The sequence below is a fragment of the Penaeus japonicus genome, unplaced genomic scaffold, assembly GCF_977035675.1.
Source record: "Penaeus japonicus unplaced genomic scaffold, GWHDUDI00000001_assembly GWHDUDI00000040, whole genome shotgun sequence".
Classification (NCBI taxonomy): domain Eukaryota; kingdom Metazoa; phylum Arthropoda; class Malacostraca; order Decapoda; family Penaeidae; genus Penaeus; species Penaeus japonicus.
In genome coordinates this window covers 18,471,048-18,483,547 of record NW_028234442.1, presented here as the reverse complement: position 1 = coordinate 18,483,547, position 12,500 = coordinate 18,471,048, and the positions used below count along the sequence as shown (strand labels likewise).

Genomic DNA, 12,500 nt, shown 5'->3' with positions numbered 1-12,500 from the left:
TCTCCCCCCTCTTCCCTCTCTCCCCCCTCTTCCCTCTCTCCCCCCTCTTCCCTCTCTCCCCCCTCTTCCCTCTCTCCCCTCTCTTCCCTTTTTCCCCTCTTCCCTCTCTCCCCCCTCTTCCCTCTCTCCCCCCTCTTCCCTCTCTCCCCTCTCTTCCCTTTTTCCCCTCTTCCCTCTTTCCCCTCTCTTCCCTCTTTCCCCTCTCTCCCCTCTCTTTCCTCTTTCCTCTTTCCCCTCTCTTCCCTCTTTTCCCTCTCTCCCCTCTTTCCTATCTTCCCACCGTCTCCCTCTCTCTCTCTCTCTCTCTCTCCCCTCCCTCCCTCCCTTCCCTCGCTGACACAACAAGCCGAGATGCTAACAAGAGGGGGGGGGGTGACGAGGGCATATGGAGGAGGGGGAGGAGGAGGAGGGGGGAGGGGGAAAGGGGAGAGGAAGAGAGGGGAGGGGAGGGGAGAGGTTAGATTGAGGGGAAGAGGGAAAGAATGGAAATTGTGAAGAGGGGGGGGGAGAGGAAGAGAGGAAGGGGGAGGTCGAAGGAGATGGAGAAGGAGAGGAGGAGGCATAGAAGATGGTCGAAAAAAATGATAAGAAAGAAAAGAGGGAGGAGAAAGATAAAGATGTACTTGTAAAAATAAAGTAGAATAGGAAGACGGAGGAGTGAGGAGTGAGGAGAGAGAGAGAGAGAGAGAGAGAGAGAGAGAGAGAGAGAGAGAGACAAAGAGAGAGACAAAGAGAAACAATACCGAGAGAAAAATAAAGAAAAAATCTTTCCCAAGCGAAATGCGGCGCAAACAGGCCACGTAAGCGTGCGAGGCGCAGTAACAGGTAAGCAACACGGGGTTGGACTTTGCATATATCAATTGAATATTAATCAGTCACCCGATAGCATAGCAGACCGCGATGTTGGGCGTATGCGATAACTGTTGCTATGTGGGGGGATGTGGATGTGGTGTCCAATTTGTTTATTCCTTGTTTATTCGTGTCCTCTTTGTTTCCCCTTGTTTGCTCCCTCGTTGGTTCTTTCTGCGAATCCATTCTATCCCACTCTCCCTCTCTCTCCCTCTTCTTTCGCTTTGTTCTTGTTTTTTCTTTTTCTTTCGCTCTTTGTACTTGCATTCTGCAATTCTTTCTCGTTGACTTCGTCCTTCAACCGCGCAACTTTCACTCGTTTGTACAACATGTGAGGGAACTTTTTCCTCTCGGCTTTTACGTTTTTGTGGGAGGGAGGGAGGGAGAAAGAAAGAAAAAAGGATGGAACTACAGGGAGGGAGGGAGAAAGAAAAAAAGGAAGGAAGTAGAGGGAGGGAGAAAGAAAGAAAAAAGGATGGAACTACAGGGAGGGAGGGAGAAAGAAAAAAAGGAAGGAAGTAGAGGGAGGGAGAAAGAAAGAAAAAAGGAAGGCAGTAGAGGGAGGGAGGGAGAAAGAAAAAAAAGAGAAAGGAAGTAGAGGGAGGCAGGAAAAGAGGGATAAAGGGAGAGAGGAAAAACGGATTAAAGCCAAGAGGGAAGTAGGGAGGCAGGAAAAGAGGGATAAAGAGAGAGAAAAGGAAAACGGATTAAAGCCAAGAGGGAAGGAAGGAGAAAGATAGAGGAAGAGAGAGAGAGAGAGAGAGAGAGAAAAAAAAAGAGAGTAAAAACCAAGAGTAGAGATTAAAGACTAAGTTTCTATCTACATGTACCAGTTTATACAGTACACAAATGCTCGCTCATAAATACCACTCATTCACGCAAGCAAGCAAGCACGCACCCGCACACCCGCGCACCCGCACCCGCACACCTCTCGTCTCCCTCGACCTGCTCTCTCGAAAAATCTGGGAAGCGTGACCCGTTATCATGTCGCCTGACCCTCCCACCTTCTTCCGCTGATTGGAAAGCACAAACATCCGGGAACTTTCGCCCTTCCACGCCCCTCTCCTCCCCATCCCCCGTTTTTGCTTGTCTGTTTCTCGCTCTCTCTCTCTCTCTCTCTCTCTCTCTCTCTCTCTCTCTCTCTCTCTCTCTCTCTCTCTCTCCCTCTCTCTCTCTCTCTCTCCCTCTCTCTCTCTCTCCCCCCCTCCCCTTCTCTCTCTCTCTCCCTCTCTTTCCCTCTCCATTCCTCTCTCTCTCTCTCTCTCTACCTCTCGTCTCTCTCCTCTCCCGAGCTCCTCTCTCTCCTCTCTCTCTCTCTCAACTCTCTCTCTCCTCTCTCCCCTCTCTCTACTCCCTCTCCTCTCTCTCTCCTCACTCTCCTCTCTCACTCCCCTCCCTCCCTTCGCTGCCTCCCTCCCTCCCCTCCCCCTCTCCCTCCCTCCCTCCCTCCTTCTCCCTCCCCCTCCCTCCCTCCCTCCCTCCTCCTCCCTCTCTCTCCCTCTCCCCCACACACACACACCATTCACAAAGTCAGAAAATGATATTCGCCCCCCCCCCTCCCTCCCCCCGTCCAAAAAGAAAGTCGACCTCCAGCTCGACCCTCGAGTACGTACGTCTGGTCGTCGCTCGCTCCATTGGCCGGCTGTTGCTGTGTCATGGCATCGGATGACCCCAAGCGCGGGCATAGTCACAGGCATTTCTCTCTCCCCTCGGCGTCCTCCCCTCGGTCCTCCTCCTTCCCCTCCCCTACCCCCCCCTCCTGTACTCTTCGTTTTTGTTTTTGTTTTTGTTTTTCCTCCCCCCTCCGCCATCTTGTTTGTTTTTTCCTCTCCCTCTTCCTCCTCTTAATTCTTTGCTCTCTCTTTTCCCCTTACTTCCTCCTCCTTTCTCTTCCCCTCTTTCTTCTCCCTCCCATCCATCTCCCCTCCTCCCCATCCTTACATCCCCCCCCACCCCCACCCCCACCACCATCCCGTATGTGCTTGCAAGCGCGGGGGTTGGGGAGGGGAGGGGAGGGGGGAGAGTTCAGTGACCTCCTTGGACTCTCTTGATCACCGCCTCTGACCTTTGACCTTTGGCAGGTTGTTGCTATGAGGTACTTTTTGGGAGCGAGGGTGTTAGATATAGATATGGATATAAATAGATATTTTTTCTACGTGTTCCGTTTTTTGTTTATTATTGATGCATTTGTTTGTTTGCAAATCTTTCTCTCTCTATATATATAGACATAGAGATAGATAGATAAATTTTCCCTCCAGTTCCATGTATCTCTCCCGCCATTTTGTTTTCTTTTCATTTCGTCTTTAACTCCCTTTTCGGAAAATCAAAATCCTTATCAGTCGGGTTATATGGTCGGAAAACGTGACCGGAAACCGAATTCGTTTGTTTTTAACCGCCGAGTTGATACAAGGGGAGTAGGGGCAGAGGAAGGGTAGGGGTAGGGGAAGGGGAGGGTAGGGGTAGGGATATTGTAGGGTAGGGGTAGGGTAAGTGTAGGGTAGGGTAGGGTAGGGTAGGGTAGGGTAGGGTAAGGTAAGGTAATGGTAGGGGTAGGGTAAGGGAAGGGTAGGGGTAGGGATATTGTAGGGTAAGGGGTATTGTGTGGGTGGGTGGGTGGAGGGAGTGTGCATGTTACCGGAAGTAGTCAGGATGATTTGTCAATATTGGTATGAATTTTTGTTTTTTTATTTTTTCTGCTCCCGTTCAGATTTTTGCTAGTTTTCTTATGAATTATTTTTTTAAAGTCTTTTTTTTCCATGTGCGTTTTTTTTTCACATTCTTCTTTAAGGTAAAAAATCAGCCATGTTGTGTATTTATTTTATTACATTGCGAGTATTACTTATTGGTTCCAATCCATCCATCCAGTTCCACTTTTCAATCCTTTCTTCCAATCGATCCATCTAATCCACAATCCTCTAATGCCAGTTCCCAATCCACCCACCCTAATCCACAATCCTTCCAATTCCACTTTCTAATCCACCCACCCTAATCCACAATCCTCCCAATCCACCCACCCTAATCCATAGTCCACCCAATCCACCCAGTCTAATCCACAATCCTCCCAATCCACCCAGTCTAATCCACAATCCTTCCAATCCACCCAGTCTAATCCACAATCCTTCCAATCCACCCAGTCTAATCCACAATCCTCCCAATCCAATCCACCCACTCTAATCCACAATCCTCCCAATCCACCCACCCTAATCCACAATCCTCCCAATCCACCCACCCTAATCCACAGTCCACCCAACCCACCCAGTCTAATCCACAATCCTTCCAATTCCACAATCCAATCCACACCCAGTCTAATCCACAGTCCTCCCAATCCACCCAGTCTAATCCACAATCCTTCCAATTCCACTTTCCAATCCACCCAGCCCTAATCCACAGTCCACCCAATCCACCCACCCTAATCCACAATCCTTCCAATCCGCAGGTCATCGTGGAGAGGTACGCCAAGGAGTCCACTCTTCCCGTGCTAGACAAGACCAAGTTCCTCGTGCCTCAGGAACTCACGATGTCTCAGTTCGTCACTATAATCAGGTGGGTTTTCGACCTTATTGTTCCTTTCGAGGGGAGAGGGGAGGGGGATAGGGGGATAGGGGGGTAGGTTTTATGGTCTTTTTTTTTTTTTTTTTTTTTTTGGTGGGTTTTGGTTGCTGTTTGTGGATGGTTGTTTGTGGAAGGTGGTTGTTGTTTGTGTTATATTTTTGGTTGCTGTTTGTGTTATATTTTTGGTTGCTGTTTGTGTTATATTTTTGGTTGCTGTTTGGTTGTTTTTTTGGTTTGTTTTTTGGTCACTGTGTTTGTTTGTTTTTGGTTGCTGTTTTTTTAGGGGGTGATGTCTGTGAGGTTTTGGTTGCTGTCTGTGGGCTTTTGGTTTTATGGTTGTTGTTTGTGGATATCGGTTGCTGTTTAAGAATGCTGGTTGCGGTTTATTATTTATGGTTGATTTTTTAAGGATTTTAATTGTATTTTCTGTGCGTTTATGGATTTTGGTTGCTGTTTTTTTTAAGTTTTATTTTTATGGTTGGAAGGTGAAGTGGTTGTGACAGGTCTACAACGGATCTTTTGGCTTTTTTATTACCATACCATTATTACTACTAATACTGATATTACTTACTTTCATTATTATTATTATTATTATTATTATTATTGTTATTATTATTATTATCAATATTATTTTTTGTTATTATCACTATTTATTATTATTATTATTATTATCATTATTATTATTATTATTATTATCATTATCATTATTATTTCTACTACGACAATCATCATTAATATTATTATTATTACTTTTATTATTTATTATACAATCCATGAAAGGCAGGATCAAAACTTAACATTGATTAGGCAGATTCTGTGCTCAAATACACATGGAAACAAGAAGGAAACAAACAAATAACATGGAGATAGACAGGACGAGGCCTAAGAATTAAATAGATATTTTGAATATATCCGCTATATGATAAGGGCCCTGAGGCTCCAGTAATGTCTTGTTCATTCTCTCTCTCTCTCTCTCTCTCTTTCTCTTTCTCTTTCTCTTTCTCTCTCTCTCCCTCTTTCTCTCTCCCTCTTTCTCTCTCCCTCTCTCTTTCTTTCTCTCTCCCTCTCTCTTTCTTTCTCTCTCCCTCTCTCTTTCTTTCTCTCTCCCTCTCTCTCTCCCTCTCTCTCTCTCTCTCTCTCTCTCTCTCTCTCTCCCTCTCTCTCTCTCTCTCTCTCTCTCTCTCTCTCTCTCTCTCTCTCTCTCTCTCTCTCTCTCTCTCTCTCTCTCTCTCTCTCTCTCTCTCTCTCTCTCTTTCACTCTCTCACTCGTTCTCGTTCTCTACCTCTCCCTCCCCCTCCCTCTCCCCCTCTATATCTCCCTCGCCCCCCCCCCCCCTCTTTCTCTTCCTCTCTATCTCTCCCTATCTCACTCCCTCCCTCCCTCCTTCATCATTCGCTCTATTGTCACTCCCTCTCTCATCCCGTAAGGCTCTCAAACATTATCTGTCCATTTCATAGCCTTTACAAAATGACATGTCTTTGGTCCGTTCCCACCCCTCCCCTCTTCCCCCCCTCTCCTCTCCTCTCTTCTCCTTCCCTTTTTGTCACCCACCGTGAATAAACAGCCCCCCACCCACCCACCCACCTCCACCTGCGCCCCCGCCCCTTCTGAGATCACAGATATAGGCCTATACGGAACAGGTGAAAAACTTTTTTTGAGTAAGCAAATTCGGGATTTTTTTTTTTCAAATGTCGATTCTTCTCAATGCAATGATAGATGGAGCTGATTTTTATTCAAGTTCAGCTGAGTGTTATTAAGTGTAATTGTCAGAGCCTGTGCTAATTTGCATATTGTGTTACGTTGTATGAGTGGGTGAATGAGTGGGTGAGTGAGTAAGTGAGTAGGTGAGTGAAAATAAACAACCTTTCACCAGGACCTTGTTTTTTTTGGCCCGAAAACCGGCAAACCGAATCGGGGAACATTCCCCCCTCCATTCCGTTAGTCTCACTCACTCACTTTTCCACTTCATTTCTTTACGGGCTACGCATACACCCCCACCCCCTTCTCATTTTACTCACCCCGCAGACTCACCCCGCAGACTCACCCACCCGCAGACTCACCCACCCGCAGACTCACCCACCCGCAGACTCACCCTCAAAGCCTTGAAGTCATTAATCATACGAGGGTCAAGGAGAAAACCGTAATGGCGCGGCCTTCGTCTCAAAGGGAATTCGGATAAACAACTCGGATCGGCCGGTGCTTTTGGAGCCAGATAGCAGGCCGATAAGAAGTGCTTGAGGGAAAGATAGACAGAGGGAGATGGAGAGACGAGGATAGAGGGGAGACTGAGAGAAAGTGAGACACACAGACAGACAGACAGACAGACACAGACAGACACAGGCAGACACAGGCAGACAGACAGGCAGACACAGACAGACAGACAGACAGACAGGCAGACACAGACAGACAGATAGACCTTCCTGTATCTGTCACATCGCTTATCCTCCTATTGTACCTGAAATGTATTGTCTGTCTGTGACTCTGTATGCCTGTATGAATGTCGCATGATTATGAATTATTCCAGATATTCATCCCTCCTTGATAGTACCCATTCGAAATACTTATAAGCATTGCTATTCATCTCAATTTATCACAATCCACATTTTCTAGTTTGGCAGCTTTTATGCTTAATACTGCGACCAGGGAACACATTAGCACATACATTATTACATTGATTTATGCAAGCCGGATGAGTCATCATGCAGAGTGCCTTTGTATGGGTCATCGGCTGATCGGCGCATAGCAACGACCCAGCTCCTAGCAGACTGGGAGGTCAGATGACCCTGTTTCCGCGTCAGATCATCCGTCTTTATGGAAGGAAGGAAATTCGACCTTCCTGTTGTTATTCCTGCCAACCCCTACCCCCCCCCCTTCCTTCTCTCCCTGAAGGTCTTGACCAAGAGGGAGGGGGGGGTAGGGAGAAAGAATCAGAAATATCTGAAGGGAAGAGAGGTAAACCCCGCACTGAGAGGGGGGATGAACGAGGTCAAGTTACAAGAGGTGTCCTTCGAAGTGCAAGACTAGTCGCCCCCCGTGACCTGAGTCGACCCTCCGCCCTCCCTCCTGGTGCTCTTCTTGTCGAAGCCACCCGTGTGTAGGAGTGAGGTCAAATACTTAAGGCTAACTAGGATAGGATTACTAATAGTTTGGCAAGGTATCGTAACAAACGAAAGGAAAGAAACAAAGAAAAAAACGGAAGGAAGGAAAGAAGCTAGACATGGTTGGACTTCATTTGAATAATTGATGGAAGACGGAAGGGGGGAGGGTCAAGTGACGTTATGTCTCCAGCTGTCTGCCACACATGCGTGAAAAGGGCTGGTTGGCTGGCTCTGAGCCTCTTGTTGGTTCTCGCCGAGGCTCACCCGTGTGCTTCTGCGGCAACCAAAAGCACACGGGAAAAGTTGAACCAAAGCAATCCTTCGAGGAGCAAGTCATATCGGTCCTTGGCATAAGTCAACCTCTGTATTAGAATCCGCTTATCTTTCTTTAAACTAGTTTTCTTCATTCTAATCCACTCCACACATTCTTTTGGACCACTTCCTGTGATGAGAACGCATTTCGCAGACTTAGAAACCTTACTCTTGAGCAGACGCATACAAGAAAGAGGGTACTACTCTTGGTTGCTAAATTTATCCCTTAACCAGCCTCTTGTAAGGTGTCCTGTATGCTATGTAGACTCCCGGGTCGACAGTCCCTCGAGGAAATATCCTTCCGTTTTCGTCTGTACTTATGCCTTGGTTTCAGGGAGCCCGAAATCACCTTAGAATATTACTTTTTTTATATTGATATGAACGCCGGAGCGAGAGCAACCCGAATTAAGAGAACACAGAAGCGATAGCAACGAGAGGACACCAAGAGAAGAGGAATACTCGTAAAATAATCTGACGTTTCGAGTCGAGTTGAAGACCCCTTTCAGACGGCAACACGAAAATGGATTTATTTATTTCCCTCTCACTGAGGTTGTCGATATATCCGCGTGTTTAGGGCTAGATGGAGCTGCTAATGTCTCCATTTCTCTCTCGCCGGTCCACCTGCTAATTGCTTCTGAATATGTGATGTCATTCAGTAATTTAGTCGTCATCCCTCCCTGGTACTTAATTAGTTATAGACACCTGACCCTGGAAACACCTGCGGACTCGGGACAAGTAGGGGGACCTTTATTCCTCTCCCCTCCCCCCTCTCCCCTCTACCTCACCCCCACCCAAACCTCTCTTCCACCTGTCCACCCACCTCGTCATAACCTCCCCCTCCCGCCCCCCGCCTTTCTGCTTCACTCCCCACCTCAATCCCTCCCCCTCATTCCCACCCCCTCCCCCACCTCAATCCCTCCCCCTCATTCCCACCCCCTCACCCCCTCCCTCACCTCAATCCCTCACCCTCATCCCTACCCCCCCATTCCCACCTCACTCCCTCACCCTCACCCCCGCCCCCCCTCCCCCACCTCACTCCCTCACCCTCATGTGGCGCCCTCGTTTGCCTAGTGATAGGTGTTGTCCGAGCGAGGAGCGAGGAAATCTGCGTGTTTGAAGGCGGCAGATTAGGATCTTGTGGTCTGGCATTGTTTGTTCTTTTCTTTCTTATTTATTTCGTTTTCTCTTTCTTTATCTTCCTCTCCCTCCTTCCTCTATTTCTCTTCCTCTCCTCTTCCTCTCCTCTTTCTCTCTTCTCTTGCTTTCCTCTTGCTCTCCTCTTTCTCTCCTCTTTCTATCCTCTCCTCCCCTCCTCTTTCTCTCCTCTCCTCCCCTTTCTTTCTCTCCTCCTCTTTCTTCCTCTCCTCTCCTGTTCATCTTTGCCCTTTTCGAGAGTGACTCCCTCCGGCTCAAGATGTATGAGGAATGGCGAAGGGCGATCGACCCCCCCCCCCCGCTACATTGGCTGTGCAAAAGTTCCTCTGGCGAAACAATTGGGTGAGAGGGAGGAATCGCCTCTATTCTCTCCCTCCTTCCCTCCCTCCCTCCCTCCCTCCCTCCCTCCCTCCCTCCCTCCCCCTCTCCCTCTCTCCCTCTCTCCCTCTCTCCCTCTCTCCCTCTCTCCCTCTCTCCTCCCCTCTCTCTCTCTCTCTCTCTCTCTCTCTCTCTCTCTCTCTCTCTCTCTCTCTCTCTCTCTCTCTCTCTCTCTCTCTCTCTCTCTCTCTCTCTCTCTCTCTCTCTTAATCTCTTTCTTTCTTTAATTTCTTGTATTCTGTGTTGCAAAAGCTGGAAGTGGGTTGCAAATTGTTTAAGATATTATTTATGATCTGTGTTTGCAGTATAAAGTGTAAATAAAAAAAACGGTCGTGATCCGCACTTTCTTTTCGCGAAATGAACACTCAGCAATGGTTGTTCTAATTGTTCTACAAATATGTTTATTTTTACTGGCGCTTTATGTTCTTATTTGCGCGCGTCATCAAAGTTTGTTTAGATTACGTGTTGGATTTCGATCATTTTTTCTTTCGAAATGTTTGTTAATGCCTTTCTGCTTGACGCGAGAAAATGGTGTTTCGCGTGGCAACATCTTGTAGGAATGTATTTTTGGCAGTCTCTCTCTCGCTCTCGCTCTTGCTCTCTTCTTCCTCTCTCCTTCCTTCTCTCCCTCTTCTTCCTTCTCTCCCCTCCCCCCATCCTCCTTTCTCCCCTTCCCCGATCCTCCTTTTCCCCTCGCCCCATCCTCAAATCCTCCCTTCCCCCCATCTTCCTTTCTCCCTTCTTCCCCCCCTCCCCCCACCTTCCTTTCTCCCCTCCCCCCATCCTCCTTCCTCCCTTCCCCCCCAACCCTCCATCCTCCCTTCCCCCCTCCCCACCCTCTTTCCTTCTCTTCCATCAGCATCCTGCCTCCGTCCCCCCTCTCCCCCTCCCCCCTCCCCTCCCCATTTCCCCTCAGCATTGACCACGTTCTGTACAGTTACTGATCAATATCTCATGTACACGCCTATGAGGGTTTATGAGGGCCTGCTATAGATATAGAGAGCGCCTCGTTTCTGTGCGGATGGTGGGGGGGAGGGGGGGCGAGGCTCCATTGAATGATAGTTTACGTTTTTTACGTTTTTTGTGTATTTTTTCTTTCGTTGTTTTCGTTTCGTTTCTTAGTCTTCGTTTATTGTCTCATGTGTGATTTTCGTGTTTTTTTTCTCATGGTATTGTTTTTTTTTTTTTTTTTCGTTTCTTATTCCCTATTTATTGTCTCTCGTGTTTCATTACCTTGTATCCGTTCGTATTTATTATGTTCCGTTTTCTTTTCTCAGTTTCAATTATGCCATTTGATGTATTATTTCCTTTCGATAGTTTTCCAAAGTTCTGCGATTTTTTTAAAATCGTCTATTGATTTATTAACTAGTTTCTTTGTTTATTCGCTCAATTATTTATTCCTCTAGTTTAATCCGGTAATCTATTTATATATCTTCATCTTCTGCATATGTTAAGAGGATGCGTGATTTGTTTTTTCTTGTCTTTTATGACATTTAATACTAATGCTTGGCTTTTAAGAGATTTCGACCCCATATTGAAACGCAGCGCCTCACGTCACTCACTTTCTTGTTTTTCCGCGAAAGCTTGTTTACTTTTGACGGAAATTTGCCTGTGTAAGCAAAGCGCCACCTCTCCTGTGCCTTTCCTTTTAATGCCCACGTCTTCTCTCTTCCTTTCTTTTTCTTTCTTGCTGTCTTTCTTTTCTTCTTGTTTTCTCGTTCTCTCTTTCTTTCTCGTTCTCTCTTTGTTTCTCGTTCTCTCTCTTTGTTTCTCGTTCTCCCTTTCTTTCTCGTTCTCTCTTTCTTTCTCGTTCTCTCTTTGTTTCTCGTTCTCTCTTTCTTTCTCGTTCTCTCTTTGTTTCTCGTTCTCTCTTTCTTTCTCGTTCTCTCTTTGTTTCTCGTTCTCTTTCTTTCTCGTTCTCTCTCTTTCTTTCTCGTTCTCCCTCTTTCTCTCTCGTTCTCTCTTTCTGTTTCTCGTTCTCTCTCTTTCTTTCTCTTTCTTTCTCGTTCTCTCTCTTTCTTTCTCGTTCTCCCTCTTTCTCTCTCGTTCTCTCTTTCTGTTTCTCGTTCTCTCTCTTTCTGTTTCTCGTTCTCTCTCTTTCTTTCTCTTTCTTTCTCGTTCTCTCTCTTTCTTTCTCGTTCTCCCTCTTTCTCTCTCGTTCTCTCTTTCTCTCTCGTTCTCTCTCTCTCTTTCTTTCTCTCGTTCTCTCGTTCTTTCGCGTCGTTCTCTCTCGTTCTCTCTCTCTCTCGCTCTTTCCCCCCTCCCCCCCCTCTTTCTCTCTTTCTCCCCTCCCTCCCCTCCCTCCCCCCCCCTCCCCTCCGCCCTGTACCAAATGTTCAGGATATAGCAACAGGACAGATAAACATGTCCGCCAGCCTCCGCCCGCCATTGTCAAAACAGCCGCGAGTATTTGTCTTCTCGGCCTAAGACTCGCTCGGTCAGGCTCAGTTCTGTGTTTTTCTTTTGTTTCGAGGCCCGCCATTTTCCCCCACCCACAAGAGGTCACACGAGAAAAGAGAGCCGAGAAAAGGATCGATTTCTGAACTCGGGATTTCGAGTTCTTGGTTAGTTAGGGGGAAGAAGGGAGGTGGGGGAGGGAGGGGTGGAAGGGAGGTGATGGGAAAGGGAGGAAGGGAGGGAAGGGGTGGGGAGGGAGGGAGGGAGGTGGTGGGAGAGGGAGGGAGGGAGGGATAGAGAGAGAAAGATGGGGGGGAGGGAGAGGGAGAGGGAGGGAAAAAGAGAGGGAGTAAGTATATGCATGTTTGGAGGTGGGGGGCGATTGTGGTGAAGGTGCGGATCGCGGAGAGGGGAAAATTATGAACGTTTGGTTGATTAGCCGTTTTTTCGTCGTTCTTTGATCACTTTATCATCGTCGTCGTTATTATGAACATTCTTAATAATAGCCTCAAACGCTGTACTCCTCAACCCCAAAAAGAAAAAGAAGCAAAATAAAAAAAACTACATCCCTGTAATCAGCAAAGATCAAATCAATCTTTATTAGTCCCACGTAGCTGAGGGTATCCATGGCCAGATACCCTGATACCCTGATACCCGCAGCCGCCTTCAGAGACCTGACGCTCCTGGCGCCTGGGATGCGAAGGGCGACAGAGAGCGGGGCAGCTGCTCGCTCTTGTCTCTGTCGCTTGATTTTGACT

At 47.4% G+C, this 12,500-nt stretch overlaps 1 protein-coding gene across 4 annotated transcripts in view; it reads left to right on the top strand.

The window, feature by feature from the left end:
* LOC122254227 (microtubule-associated protein 1 light chain 3 gamma) overlaps nucleotides 1–12,500 on the top strand; it is a 49,595-nt gene that overhangs the window by 29,930 nt on the left and 7,165 nt on the right. For all 4 annotated transcript variants that reach the window (XM_086533951.1, XM_086533954.1, XM_086533952.1 and 1 more), the window contains exon 3: nucleotides 4,286–4,392. In XM_086533951.1, coding sequence (XP_086390077.1) covers nucleotides 4,286–4,392 — 107 coding nt within the window. The remainder of the gene's footprint in view (nucleotides 1–4,285; nucleotides 4,393–12,500) is intronic.